The following is a 15,185-nucleotide window of genomic DNA, read 5'->3' on the forward strand; positions in this document are numbered from 1 at the left end:
GCCAGCATCTGGAAGAGCAGCCTGGGGGTCAGGAGGGAAGCACCTGGGTGCTTTGTCCCATCCCTAAACCTTGGAGATGGATGGGGACGACTCCAGGGGTGTTACCCACCCTGGGTGCCAGCAGCCAGGCATGAAGGAGCTGCAAAGTCCCACCAAGGGGTCCCTGCACCCACACAAACCCAGCTCTGCTCTCCCAGGAGGTGAATCCCATCGGCAGGAGGGGACGCGGCAGAGCTGAAAGGCCCCGGATCTCTGGGAGCATCACCGCCTCCTGACCTCGTCCATCCCATTCCTCGGAGGCCCCTCCTCTGTGTACAATTAGAAGACAATTAGCACTTCCTAATAATTAATTCCTCCAGTGCGGGCCAGCAGCTCCCCACTTACGCTCATCTAATCCAGTTTAGTACCAGTCGAGTTGCTGCTCATCGGAGCGGATCTGGAGGAAATGCCTTTTTCCCTTCCCCTGGGACGTTTCCAAGCTGTCTGACCTCTCCGGCCCTAACGAGCTGCTGCCAGACGAGGGGACGCGGCCGCATGCCGGGGACAGCTCTGGGGCTGTCTCTTTGCACCGGGTGGGGGCCGGGGGCCACGGGCTCATCCCAGCTTAGTCAGCACCGGGAGATCCAGGCTGCTGCTGGCTCCCGCAGCCAGAGCATCTGCATCTGTCCCCTCTTTGGAAAAACTTAAATAAATGCTGGGTTTTGGCAAAAGCCACTTATTGGCCAGGGAATGGTCACAGCGGAGGGGCTGCAGCAGGACAGCCAGGGTGAAATCCAGCTTGAATGCAAGTTGCTTTTGCAGAAGGGGTTAGAAAATACTTTCTGAGCTCGATCTGTGCCGTGAGCTCTCCTTGGGTGGGGGTCTGGGCTTTTAGGGGATACTGGCAGGAATCAGGGCTGTTCAGTGTCCCACAGGCTGGGAAAGAAACGTCGCCAGCAAGCCGTGGGACCCAGCTGTCACCCGGCTATTTGGGATGGGAAAACAACCCATGCGGCTGCCCGGCAGCCCCAGGCTGCGCAGAGGGGGAGGCCGGTTTCTCAGACGTGGTTTTGTTAAAGACCGAGGGCATTAGGGCTTGGGGAACCACCTCAGATAAAACCATGGGGCCGGGAGCTGCTCTGAAGGAGCCTGAAGGATTGAACAAACCCCAGGGCTGAAGAGCCCAGGGTCAGAGAGGTGCCCAGAGAGCTGGGTATTGAATTCGGCTCCATGCAGGGCAGGGTCGGTGTTCGCTCCCACCACGGGTGTTTGAGGTTGGGGTCGGGGTGCCCATGGACCATGAGAGCAGTGTTGGGGGCTCAGGCAGCTGCCCTGAAGGACAGAGCTGCACCACCCAGGGCACTGCCGCTGCTGGGATGGTGTCTGTGACCAGCAGAGTCCCCGTGCCCCCGGCTCTCCGCAGGAGGAGGCTCCAGGACAGCAGCCCCAGGACCAAAGCCCAGCCACTGAGGGGCTTCGATGCCACGGGCTGCTCTTCCCTGCACCCAACTCGGCCGTGATGGGGACCGACAGCACCTGCCAGGCTCGGCCACGAGCTCAGCCTCCGTCCGCACCACCTCGGCCTCATCCTGGCCTCCGAATGAGGCCGGCCGGGCCAAGATCAACACCCACCTGGCAAGCATCGCCGCGCTGAGGTCACCGCTTAGGGAAGAGGCCGTCTCGACGTCTGCTGGCTCCTCTCTCCCCCGCGCCGGCAGCGGGGAAGGCCACGTCGCTCCCCGCCCGCCGGGAGGAGCGGAGGCTGCGGGGGGGTCGCAGCCTGCCCCTGGTGATGGGGAGACCCAGCCTGGAAGGGGCCAAAAGGGAAGGAGGGCACAGCGGCGCTGGGTTTGTGCACGAGCATCGCAGCCCTGCCCGGTGGAGCCAGGAAAAAGGAGAGGGTGCTCTGCTGGGGAATGCGCTGCTGCGGGGTTGCAGGGATCAGGGGTAGAAATGGGTGTGGATGAGGAAGCAGCATGAAGAGAAATGTTTGTTTTCCTTCTGCTCCTTCATCCCAGCAAGCCCCCGCATCCCCCAGCACTCGTGGCAGGCTCTGAGAGCTGCATGCCACGGTGGGGATGGGGTGGCAGGAGCAGAGGTCCCCATGGAAACCCTACAAAAATCCCCTGCCCCAGCCATGGATAGGGTCCCCATGTCCCTGTCCTCCCCGGGACTCACACTGGGCTCTGCAGCGCTGGCAGCAAGGAGCAGTCGGCAGCCATGGTGCTGGGCTGGGGGGCTGGATGCATCCCCCTGCACGGGGCTGGGACAGGGACTCGTCCCCAGAGGTCACAGCTGCACCCCCCTGGCTGTGGACAAGCAGGGACATCGGGCAGGGATCTCACCGGGGAGGCACCACGGGCACAGCCCGGGGACACGGGGGAGGCACCGCGCCCGATCTCCGAGACACCACCAGCCCAGCCAAGACGGCCGTCAGCCCTGGCTCTGCTCAACACCCAGCTGCAGGGAGCGGGCTCCTGGCCCAGAGCAGCCCTCTCCCTGCCTCCCTGCCGGCCGCCCCCGCGACTCCTGCAAGGAGCTGAAGGGGCTCTGCCAGCAGCAGGGGTCCCCCAGGGGCTCGGCTGGCCCCGGACCCCCTCGTTGTGAGCGGGGTCGGTCCCTTTGGGGCTGCTCTGCTGGGGCTGGCGGGGCTCTTTCGCTGCTTTCTCTTCTGCAGCCCTTAGAAGTCAGGCAAGTTCAAGCTGCAAATAATTTATTAAAACCAGATGTGCTCGCTCAAAGCTGCCACGAGGAATTTCAGGGCGCTCCAGCCCTGGGAGGGCCAGCGCCGAGGTCCCTGCCCTTCCGACGCGGGGGCGAGACGAGGCTGGGGGCTGCCCGGGGAGGAGCGCTGCCCCCCGATCCCGCGGCTGCTCCTTGCTCTCCGGGGCACCCGGAAAGGGGCTGCACGGATTTCCAGCCCTTCGCGAGAAAATCGCCTTCTAAAAAAAAACCAAACCACCACTTTCTCCTCGTGACTCAGGCACAAGTTCGCAGCACCGGGACGCGGGGCTGGGAGGGAAGGCAGCTGGAGAGCAGTGGGGGACGGCACATCCCGAGCGGCAGCTTCTGGACCAGGCTCCCGCCCTGTCCCGTGGCCATTCCCAGTGAGAGCAGCACAAAGTGGGGCCACGTGGGCGGCCCTGGACTCTTTTCTTCCACCTCCGCCACTGCCTCACCTCGTAGCCCCGGCCATGACCCCTTCTGCCTTAGTCCCTCGCTGTCTCCTCTCTCCTGGAGGGGTTTCAGCACCGTCCTGGCCGCTCTCCTGGGTTTGGGTGCGAGCGGGCGGATTGTCAGGATTAGCAGGAGCTGGGATGAGCCACCACGCTGAGCAAAGCAGGGTTCCAGCCCTGACCTTAAGGCAAAGCCGAGGCTAGGCCAAGAGGGAGGACATGACCGAAGGGGTGGCCTGTCCCCTGGCCAACGCATGCTCGCAGTGCCCGGGCTGCCGGCAGCTTCGGTCAAGCGAGGACAGTGCTGAGCAGAGCTCGGCCTTTCACTTCAGTGAACGCGGATGGAAGCCAAGCACCTCGTAAACCTGGCACCAGCACCTGCGAGGCCGAGCCTCCCACCCTCACCGTGCTGCTCCCCACCACATCCCTGGGCCAGCCAGGACGTGCCGGTAATCTTGGCTACACGGGGCGAGGGTTGGCTCTGCCGGCCCGTCCCGCGGCATCGAGCTGCACTGAGCCAGCGGGCTGACAGTTGGCAACGGGGAGTGACAGAAAGGGCCGAGCTGCAGCTGAAGGATGGAGGGAGAGGAAAGGCTGCAGCGAGCGATCCCACGGCAAGATCCAGGGCCGGGAGCCGGGGAGACGCAAGGAGGTGAGTGCGGCGCTGGCAGCCGCTCGCGGCTCCTCACCAGACAGCACGCGCCAGCGGCTTTTCCCGGCCTTCGCGCCCCCACGCAGTTAACGCATGAAATGAGAGCTTTTGGAGCTTTTCTCAGCACCGGCCCCGGCTCCCGCTCCCCCGCCTGGCAGAGACAATAGCGTCCTTGTGGCCAAGACGCCTGGCCCTGGGCGTGAACGTGCGAGGGGAGGCCGAGCAGCGTGGTGTTTGCTTGGCCTCTCGCCCCCAGCCCTGCCCAGGGTGGGCGCTGCAGGGGTGCACGGATGCTCCGCGGGCACTGTCGGCACGGCCCCGGGGGGAAAAGGCAGCTGCAGGCAGTAGGGAAGTTGCCCCCGTGCTGGGTGAGAGCCCTGCTTCTGTGCTGTAAAACCTCCTCTCCGTTCTGGGTGGTGCGAGGTTTAAAGCTTTAGCACCCAGAAAATAACATCCTCCAGCAGCAAACCCCAGGGAGACGCTGGCAGCAGTAGCAAACCTCACGTCGAGGGTTTGCCAGGTCACAAAATAAACTGGGACTGGCCTATTTGGCAGAAGGGAGCTCGTTTCATAGCATGACGCCTAACCGCTAACGTATGAGGCGAAGCATCCAGCGAGGCAGCCCCTTGGGAAGCCTCATTCCTGCTGGCGTTGAGCTGAACTCCTATAATGCTGCTTATGGCCCTGCTCCGGGCATGCCACACGCCCCACAGGTACCTGGCCACGGCTGCGTTCAGCTCCTGCATTTGCTGCTGAAGCGCTACCACCACCTCCTGCTGCCCAAATCTGTGTTGCATCATCCCAACTGGCACCGGGGCCCAAAACCAAATCAGCTGCAGCAGTGCAGAGGGAGCCGAGCTGCTCCCAGTGTTCAGTTTCACCCGTGCTTCGCTGAAAGCTCATTCTTACCCCAAGCACACAGCAGGTGACATCAGGAGGAGAGGAATCCTCACCCCCCACCCCTTGTCCTGCAGCAGTCGGGTGCGTCACCTCGCGGGGATACCTCGCACAGTGCTCGCAGTGCCCCCGCAGGGAGCTGGGCACAGGAGCTGGCACTCAGTGGGTGAAGCAGACTCGTTGCCTTCGGCTGCCAAGGTCTTTGTTCCTTCTCCATTGTGTAGTTTGAAAGCTGCCGAGACTGAAATTGAAGGAGCTGAATTTCTTGTTGCAGTCCTGGGGCCTGGCTGTGGCCACCAGCTCGCAGCATCGCCAGCCAGGGCAGAGGGGGAGGCTGACAGTTTCATCAGCAGGCACAAAGAGGGTTTCTTTGTGGCCTGCACATAAACAGCTTTTAAAGGCAGCTACTGCTCTGCTAGAAATGAGGGATTAACCCCAAGCTGATGTCTTCTTCCCCGTTCCAGAACCAGATCGGTATCAGTAATTAAACAAGACTTGGTAATTTTCAATAAAAGCCTGTGCAGGGCACGCTTCCCTCCTGTGAGGCAGAGATCCCACTGCTCTGAGCTGCTGAGCACCGCCCTTCTCCATCCTTCCTCCTGGTCTTGGCACCCCCCAAGCCCCTCAAACAGCTCCTGCCAGCACTACGAAGAGCAAAAACAGAAAGAGCCAAGCAAATCAGTTTCTTAAAACTTATTTTAATATCCATGTCTCATCTGTTGGGTAGAGCCAAAACAGTCTGGCCTGGTTTAAGTTACAAATTCTTCATACACTTTTCTTTAAGTAAATGAACAGTGTGGCAATAGGGTCTGTTATTGGAAGTGAAACCCGTATTAACAAGGAAGGTGTCGCCGCTAAAATTCTACCAGGGTTCTTCACTGCTGTCAGCCCCAGAAAAGGCTAACGCGGTCCCATGGCCCCTGAATGGGTGTCACACAGCAGGAATAAATGCATCTGACACAAAACTAATCACACCCACAGAGATAGCACACACTGTATGTCCAAGAAACAACGGGGCTGGGATACAAAAAACCCTTTTAGAATTCTCCCCGATGTGGACAGACACCAAATCATCCGTTTCAGCAAACAGGACGAAGCATCAACCCTGATTTTGCCCGACAGAGGCTGGATAGACACGTTGAATCACTGCTTGCTAAACAGTTAACTTCTGGAAGAGACCAGCAGCGATGGAAAGGGCTAAGAAATTATGGCTGAGTATTTAAAGATGCAGTATTTCTTTTCTTTGTTTAAAACACTACAGTTTAGAGACCACCCTAACGCAGCTGCAAGTGAATACATCCAATTAAAAGCCCAAGAGTCACTACAAAAATAGTAATAAAAATCAAAGCAACAGAGTTCCACGCTTTCCATGTCCATTGCTCAATTTCAACAGACTCCTGCAATTTTCAGTTAACCTCGAGTTCCTGAACAGGTTAAGCGCGATGTTTGCAGATGATGGCTTACAAATAAGGCAGACACGTGCTAGTTCTCTCAAAAAGCGCGAGATGGAGAACGTTGCTTACCACGAGAGCAGCATTCAGGTACCGAGCGCCCCCCAAAAGCAGCCCACGCGCTGCTGGAGCTGCAGGATTGATCCCAGAGGTGCCGCACCGAGAACAGTCCACAACACGGTGGTCTGGGTGTCAGGTTAGGAAGCGTGCACGCGACCATTTGGTTTTTTAAACACCTTGGATTGAAGTAGTGTACGGCTCAGCTCTCTGCCGGGAACACTGCATCTTTAAATTTTTCTGGCTACGAGCTCCTGCCACATGTTAGAAACACTCCAACCTGGCTGCCACATGTTCAAGTGCTGCGCTTTTTGTGTGTGTTTTCAGTCCTCCTTCAACGCAGGGGGAAAAAGGGGGCACACTGGGGACAACAGGCTTGTGTTTCACAGCAGGCAGGCTCCAGCTGAAGGTGTAAAACCTCTCCGGGCAGATTACAGAAGGGAGACAAAAATATTTGGGTGTTTGTTCCCTTCCAGAACATTATCTCCTCTATTTGTAATCTGACGCAGTAACGACAGCAAGTTAGAAAAGTCAACAAGTTTTAGAAGGAAAATGCTAAGGGAGAGAGGCAGCTTTCCTGCCAAGTCACCTAACTGGGAAGAGCCTTCCTCAGCTTCAGGTTTTTGTAACATAAACAAGATATGTACAGTACTGTGTGAGCACAGACCGCACCTGAGCTGTGCTCCGATTCCTTCCCGTTCACTGCCTGCCTTTTCAACAGTCAACAGCTATCACGCTCACGAGAGCAGAGAGCACGTCGTGAGCATGTCAGGGTGTGTTTTCAAAAAGAACAGCACTTCAAATAAATTAAGAAGATGCAACCAACCGTTGTGAGATCTATGAAGCAGCAGCTGAAAACCTAGTGGCAGTCTGACGCGTGATCCGCTCTGATCACAGGAGATCTACACAGGCTGCCTACGGGCTCCACGGCCCTCCTGAGAAGGTGATTATTTGTAAGAGGCCACCCCAAGGGAGCAGAGAGCTGTGCCATCTGCAGAACGGACACTGCCACGGACCTGCTAATACGGGTTTCACTTTGAGACCAGAAAACTGTTTTCTTCCAAAAAATTGTTATTTTTAAAAAACTGAAATTAATTAGGGGTAAAACACTAACTCTAGTGCCATGAACAGGCAGGATCAACTTTTTTCCCCTCCAAAGGGCAAAGAGTCATATACCATCCCCAGCTGAACCTTGGTGCTTCGAGCTTTTCAGGAGATGTTACCTAAACTTTATTAAAAGAAAAAGAACAATGTTTAAATATCAACACTGGACTAGCCCAGTCTTTTTCCAAAGTCCACATTCTTCATATGAAGCACACACGGCGTCCTGGATTCCCCAAGGCTGCATGTTCAGAAGTTCACAGTACATGAAACCATGTCTTTTTTGTATTTTCTTGAGTTTCCCCTCCTTGCTCAGAGCAGCCACCCTTCGCGGTCATTTACTGGACAAACCTCAAGCCATCTCCTATCCACATGGCTTGGCCTAGATGCCGAAGGTTTTCTTGATGAGAGTTGATGTCATGCTCTATGGATGGAAAAAAGCAAGAGAAAAAAAGCACCTGGTACAGGTTTCTCGAGACCCTTGCGGATTCCTCTATTCCAAAGCTGTTTCTGAAAGTCCTTTTGCCGGTTTCTCAAGCAGTTTTTGGCCTATTACTCTGTCTCAGTTTGAAGAGCTGTTATTGGATGATCCAGAGGTTGATGCAATCGCAGCTCCAGCTGGGCTGCTTGTGGATACAGATTTGCGGATGTGAGGCAGCAAGTACGGGTCACAGGCCAGCTGCTGGACATCTATCCGATCCTCCTTTCGGTAGGCCAAACAGCGTCTGATAAATGCCTGCAGATACCCCAAAGGCGAAACAAGAATCAGTAGACCGACATGAACAGGAAGCTTTCTTTGATAGATAACTCCATGGGAGCTGGGCCAATCTGACAGCCCCGGCACTGAAATTCCTTCCCTGGTGACTGCACAGACAGCCCAGCTCCCATGCCAGAAGCTCATCTTTTATCAGGAGAAAGCACGGGGAGAGGCACACGCTGTGCTCCCTTCAACCCAAGGCTGACAACTACAACGATGCAAAGTCCCAGAGCGCTCTGTAGGAGGTACGCATAAAACACAAAATTCCTTGCTAGTTTTAGGAGAACCGTAAGAAAGGAACTGTCAGTGCCGACTGCTGAACAGCATGCACGGGGTGATCAAATTTTCTGCAGCAAAACTTACCTTTGCTTCTGGCGTGACTACTGGCTTTGGAGGGAACTGCACCTCGGTAGCTTTCAGAATCGTGTTCTCCTGCAGAATGTCTTGTTGTGACTGGTTGTGGCCAAAGGGCTACCAAAAAAATACAAGAGGGTTGTTAAAGGTTGATGACAGACCTTAAATAAACCTTAACACTTCTGTTAATCATCACTTGACATCAGCATTTTTCCAGGCAAGATGCCCGTGAATGTTATTGAAGGTGCTGCAGATTCCTGCCAGATGAGCAGGACGCACTGCTCCTGTTTTTAAACTGATCAAAAGGGACATCAAGCTGGAACGTGTCTGGGGTGTCTCCAGCTCAGACAGGAGGGACCTCCATCTGTTTCCAGACCTCATGGGTCAGCACCAGCACATGCCAAGGACCTTCAGCGATCCAAGCAGCCAGGAGATTCACCTACTTCAACCTCTGCTGGGCCGGTTCCGCTGACACCACAAAGCAGACACAGTGTGTTTAGCAACTCAGGCTTTCACAACACTCAGTTACCAAGGACTTGGGAACACAAGTGTTGATGGAATCCTCTTCCTGCCCCAATCAATTTATTTTCTTGTCAAAACCAAAATAAGATAGCTGTTTCTCAGGACAAATCGCCTCTTCCTGATTCAGACTCTTCCCTTCCAAAAGGCATCCTAAAAACTTCCAGAGGAGGTCCTTGTGCCTACTTTTTATTTTAAAACACTTGCAGCTGTCAAGGAATACCTGGCTCTACAAAGACTCAGCATTCAGAAGAACAACATCAAAACACATGGAAAACATCACAAAGCAATGCCAAACCAGGAACCTCCGGTGTCTGGCCCTGAACGACACACTTGTCCTGCCTGTAAGGGCCTCACTGGAAACATGTCCAGTGGAAAGAGATGTTCTGAGGATTGTTCCTGAAGGAATTGCCATGTAGAACAAAACACAACCTAGTAAATTGTCTCCTTGCCATCAGCTCCAAGACAGAGCCTGTGTTAATGTGGCAGGGACAAGGCAGAAGCACCTTCTAGTAAGGCAAGGAGAAGGAAGCAGAAGTCAGGGCTGCCTCCAAAAGGTTTGGGAATCACTACTTGGAAAGGAGTTACTTGTGTTCTTACCTTTCTGCCATAGAGACACTGATAGAAGATAACTCCTACTGACCAGACATCAACTTTATTTGAAATCTTTGGAGGTTCTTTCCCAACTACAAAACATTCTGGTGGTAAATACCTGATGAGGAGGAAGTGACAACAAGTTATTAGTAATATCTCCAAATACTTTGTCATTTTTTTCGAAAGGAAGGAACAAGCTTCTGTGATCAGATGTTGGCTTGGGAGTCACAGGACCAGATTTTGGCTACTGTATTTTAGATCTAGATCTGCACACCAGCTCCTGGAAACCACGATCCCAAGGACTGCCCAGACATCATGGTCTGAGCTAGTCAGCACAGTCAATTTCTTTTCAACAGCACACACAAAATAGCCTCTCTTTCTTTCATCTTTGAAACTGGCATTTGTTGTTAAAAAAGCTTGGCCAACAATTCCACAATAGAAATTCACAGCCAAAGTACGTGTTTCTAGAAACACAACCTCAGATGCCATGTCTCAGAGACCCAGCCTTTTTCAAACTACAGCCAGTTTCATTTTTAGGAAAGGAACAAACCTGTGCAATACAGAAGGCCTTAGAAAATGTTTGGGCAACTGTTGCCCATAGTGACAGTTTGCAGCTTGGGTGATTTCTAAGAACCACATTCGGGGTACTCACCATAGGTCCTGCTCTCAGCTACGGGTGATGCAGTGCCAACAACTGGCATCAGAGGTAAAGTATTACTGAAACATCTCTCACGTGATGCTTACAAGTGAAGGTTTGGCTATAGATAGCACCATGAGACTTACATATTTTGTAAGAGCTAACACCCTGGATTTTCACATCATTTCAGTAGAATACTCTTTATTTCACCATGATGTACCATCAATTCAGAAGAATACTCCTTCCTTCCCCCTGATGTACCTGCATGGCATTCTCCTCCCCCCCGAACTGCTAGACTGTGCCATTATGCATTGTAGAATAGCAGCCAAATTCCACTCCAGAGCTGGCTATCTCAGACGTGCAATTTTTCACCGGGCACTTTGGACAAGAGGTGGTCTTCAAACATATAAACACAAACAGATTGAAAAGCAAAAAGCTGCCAGCCTCAAAAGAAGCTGTGTGTGTCAACTGAAAAAGTGGTTTCCAGGGTCTCAAACCCCCAGCGTCTCAAGCTGTCACAGACAATGGCAGCACATACAGATCAAGAATAATTTACAGACAGTTTTGGATCTGTGTCAGCTCTGTAAGTTGCCGGTGCCCCAGGCAATGCTTACCAGTAAGTACCAGCCCCCTGCGATGTCAGTTCCATGCCATCAACAGAGTTGTAGCTGTCATCATCCATGATCTTGGAAAGTCCAAAATCGGTGATTTTTATCTCTCCACATGCAGTACCATTGACTAGAAGAATGTTACCTAAACGGAGGAAGGAAACAGGCTCTTAGGATATACATTTAGCAGAGAAAGGCAAGAATAAAATGACATTGAACTCTGGCTCTCTGCACAAGGGAACATGGAGCCTACAAAACCCAGGGAGTTGCAGCAGCCTGGGGTAGGTGTTTTACCATTCAATACACAACTTCAAAGACAACTCAGCTCCTACTGAATGCTAGATCTCATCTGTCCATCCTCAAATGACTCAGTTGCCCAATATTACTTGGGGCCTTCAGATTACGAGCCCTGTTTTCCAAAGCAGCTTGATGCCCGTGCTGTTTTGGTCCCTCCCAGAGGTCCTGCTGGAAGGGCAGGTCAAAAAGGAGGACTAAGGAGAGAAGGAAGTACACATACACAGTTATGACTCAGTTTATCCAGGAGTCCTGACTTGCCCCAGCCTCTCAACAGCCAGAAACACTCTCCTTCCTGGCAGTGCTCCCCAGTGGCTTTCTAAGCTCAAAAAGGACAATTACTGCTTAAGCAAGAGTCTTCTACAAATCCATCAGGGATCAAGCAGTCAGATCATTGCTGTTTTTCTCAAAGCCTACAGTTAAGCAGCAGAATTGTGTGTGATGGCAGCGGATGAATCACAACTTTAGACAACTGTAGGCAGAGCTCTGCAGCGGAAGAGCAGCCAACAGCTGGGGGAAGAAACTGTGCACTAGAACTAGAGCAACAGCACCACCTCCTGTACAGACTCCTCGTGCTGATGCAATAAACCACATCACATACCAGTTACACAAGACTTACTGATGAAGTGCCACCAGTAAAGGGAGGCAAACCAAAGAACTTTTTGAAGAGGTGGTTGAATTTTACTGGACTAGTAACCAGCAGTGGAGCCAATATCTGTAACCCAAAAGGGAGCCCTTTCATTTCTGCCCTCACTACTCCGTCCAATGCTAAAAGGGAAACACCTACATTTGCAGAGGACCTTCTACCTGGTAGACGTTACTGAAATCAAAAGGCAGACCTGAGCAAACAGTTTGACTGTATATCCTCAGCTTTGTGAGCTTTCATGTGATACGAAAAAACGAACACTTCCAAGCCAGCTTCTGCTACCGAGTTTTCAGGCAGATGATTACAGAAAGAGTAAGTCAGAAGAATGGGAACAGAAAACACACTAGTAATTATGGGAACCTTTATGAAGCAATAATAACAGAAGCCCTCAAATACAGAACACAAGCAGGTCATTGAGAAACCAAACAGACACTTGGTGGTTCAAGGGCTCATTCTGAACAAGAAGGCTGCTTTTTCTGGAATGTTACTTCCTTGTTTATGTTGCAATTCTGGGAGACAATAAGCTTTTCACAGAATGTTCTATGCATTTTAGTTTTCTCTTGATGCAAGTTAATTTTCCCAAGCAGGACTGTCTCCCTTTCGCTGTTTAACCAAAATAAATGCTCCCATGTTATTTATAACCCATTACCTTTAGTTAACAAGCATCCTTGTGCACATCAGCTAGCAGCATAGCATACCTGGTTTAAGGTCATAGTGTATGATGGGAGGTTTGATTTCATTTAAGTATTTTAAAGCATTCACAATCTGCATGATAATGGATCGCGCCTCCTTCTCCGACATTAACTTGTGCTGTTTCAGGTAGAAGTCCAGATCATTTCCCTCACAGTATTCTAACACTGTACAAAACCTGGAGGCAAAACAGAAGTAGGTGTAATTAAGGCATCAGATAGAAACCAGAACGCTGTTGTTGTTTGTCTGCAAGTCTCATCTATTTGATCGAAGTTTCAAAGTAAGAGCCCTCCAGCCTACTAATCCTTCTCTAAAAATAGGCCACCAGGAGAACAGTCCTTAGTGCTCAACAGTGCAAAGGTCAGATGTGCCCCGTTTAGCACTAGAAGCAGAAGGGGAAAGCTGTATCCACTGGGGCATACATTCAGGCCAATAAAGAGAAGGATTTACTAGTAGAGCATCACATCTCTAGGAAACCTGTGCATACTGAAACTGCTTCAGACATCTCTGCAGTACAGTCTGCATGGTGTGGATATATTCAGGACTCTGCTTTTGAGAGACCAAAAACTTTGTCAAATTGAGTCTAAGGACACAACAACACAACTTACGAGTCAGTATCCAGCGAGAAGTAGTCATATAGCTTAACTATTCGAGGATGATCCAGTTCTTTGTGAATTCTGTACTCTCTACACGCATGTCTGAAAGCAGGAAAGTCTGAGCATTAGTCATACGAGTGACTTAATTCTAAGTTCTACAGATAGAGCACCCAGACATACCACTCAGCATTCCAAGTCCAATCACAAACCCATGCACATTATTCAGACAACTTGAGAAAAGGCAAGCAAATCAGAGATTGCTCTGAACAATTTTGAAGAACCACAGAATTTAAGTACATCAGATTCTCAAGTGCTGGCAGTACTACAAAATAACTAATCCTGATTAACGGTACTGCTTGCCAAAACAGAATAATCTCATAATAAATTGCTATGGGATCCAAGATAGCTGAATACAAAAATCAGCAAGTTCTAGAAAAATTCCAGGACACTCAACTGTCCAGTTTCCAAGCTTCAATTCCAGCTTAGCTTTTGCCAGTGACTTGTTGGGGAATTAAGATCACAGCTTTATCTCTGCAGTTCTGTCAGGAAAAAAAAAAAGCCTGGATGCTATTCTGCAGTGCTTCTCTAATCCATGGCATTAGGAAGCACGAGTTACCAGTACCTAAGACTTCCTCTACCTCTCTTCTAGGCCATGACATAGAAGTGTATTCCTAATCATCTGTGAAAAGCTTAAGTATTCTAGGAAACAAAGTGAAATCTTTCTGTGAGCATAATGTAGGTGTGTACCTGGAAGATGGGCACCAGCACCCTTTTTCTGAAAGAGCTTACATGTTTTGGAGAGGAGAAGCCACCTTAAAGCTTTCTTTGTAGAGTGTTACTGGTGTTTTAAAACCTCGTGTCACAGTGCTCGTACACACGAACACGCTTTTGTATATGTTGAAGACATTTCTAATATGAACAGAACTTTTAGAAGTAGCTACTAAAAGAAACAGCAGCTTTTGAAACATGGCAAAACAGGAAAAAAATGGCAGCCTGTTCAGACACTGAATAACCAAATACAGGAGGAGTCTGGAAACACATCTGTCTGCTTTACAGCCTTACTTACTTGTGATAGTTTTCTTTCTTCTCATCTCTCCAGTTTTTATTTAACTGGTGTATTTTCACAGCTACATATCTCTGTTCTGTTAAATCAAATGCCTGTGGAGAGAAGAGCTGAGTATCAGTAGGAATCACAGCTTCAAGTTAACGCTGCAAAAGCAGACAAGCTCTAACAAACCAATATCCCCACCCAGGAAATCAGCATTACAACACACTGAGTGAAGAGCAAACCCACATTTTGATGTAATTAGTTTCACTAATGAAACCAAGCAACTCTGAAAACAATTGAATATTTTGTGCTTTGATCTGACCCTTCCCTATGGGACCTAACCAGTGCTGCATTTATTCTGACATTCTACTACGAGAGTTACAATGGGATCAGAGAGGCCAAATTAACAAAGTGTAGCCACTTAATCACACTGGGAAAGACTGCCATTATGCCCCAAACCACCTAAACTTACTTTCTACACTCAGTTAAAAACAGAACAAAAAACACACGTGATTTTTTAATACTTTGTTTCACACAGGTAGCTCAGCTCTCCAGCTTGCAGCAAAACGTTTCAGCCTATTTAGAAGCTAGAGAATTCATTGGCTGAACCATGTAATTTTTGTGCTGTGTTTTTTCCCTCCAGTCTCTCACTATTTAGGCATCCTTTAAAGAATCAACCACTGGAATTGTGTTCTTGGAGGAATGAAGCCTATTACCTTGTCTGAGAGCAGAAACACCCAATAATTTACAGGACAGGACAGACTCCTATTGCAAACAAACAAAGATAATTGTGTCCAGCTCAAAAGCTGGATACTCAACTGCTAGTGCCTAAGAGATTGGCCAAGACCCTGGAGAAGAGAAGTAAGCATTTCTTTGTCTTAGTAATGCAATTAGAACTCTGAAGCACAGTCAGGTATGAAGCATTCATACCCTCGTGCTTTCACCTTTCACCTGCAGAGCCTAGGTTTTCTACTGAGTCAGCAGAGACCCCGAAGAGAAATTCAGAGGCACTGCATGCAGATCGCTGTCCCTCTTTGCTACCTGAGCCCCCTGGTTTGGATACCTGTTGTTATACTGCATCAAAATCAATCACTGTGATGTTTCCCATGTTTGCACTGGTATAGTTATG

The 15,185-nt window shown here is 50.6% G+C and overlaps 1 protein-coding gene across 5 annotated transcripts in view; it reads right to left on the reverse strand.

Annotated features, from left to right (window-relative positions):
• Positions 1–5,395: 5,395 nt before the first annotated feature.
• TLK2 (tousled like kinase 2) overlaps positions 5,396–15,185 on the reverse strand; it is a 44,724-nt gene continuing 34,934 nt past the window's right edge. For all 5 annotated transcript variants that reach the window (XM_084300928.1, XM_084300927.1, XM_084300924.1 and 2 more), the window contains 7 exons: positions 14,075–14,166; positions 13,021–13,110; positions 12,421–12,590; positions 10,789–10,927; positions 9,544–9,655; positions 8,434–8,541; positions 5,396–8,049 (listed from right to left, as the gene is read on the reverse strand). In XM_084300928.1, the coding sequence (XP_084157054.1) occupies positions 7,876–8,049; positions 8,434–8,541; positions 9,544–9,655; positions 10,789–10,927; positions 12,421–12,590; positions 13,021–13,110; positions 14,075–14,166 (885 nt within the window). In that variant the 3' untranslated portion in view covers positions 5,396–7,875. The remainder of the gene's footprint in view (positions 8,050–8,433; positions 8,542–9,543; positions 9,656–10,788; positions 10,928–12,420; positions 12,591–13,020; positions 13,111–14,074; positions 14,167–15,185) is intronic.

This window comes from Netta rufina, assembly GCF_964035555.1.
Source record: "Netta rufina genome assembly, chromosome: 24".
Lineage (NCBI taxonomy): Eukaryota > Metazoa > Chordata > Aves > Anseriformes > Anatidae > Netta > Netta rufina.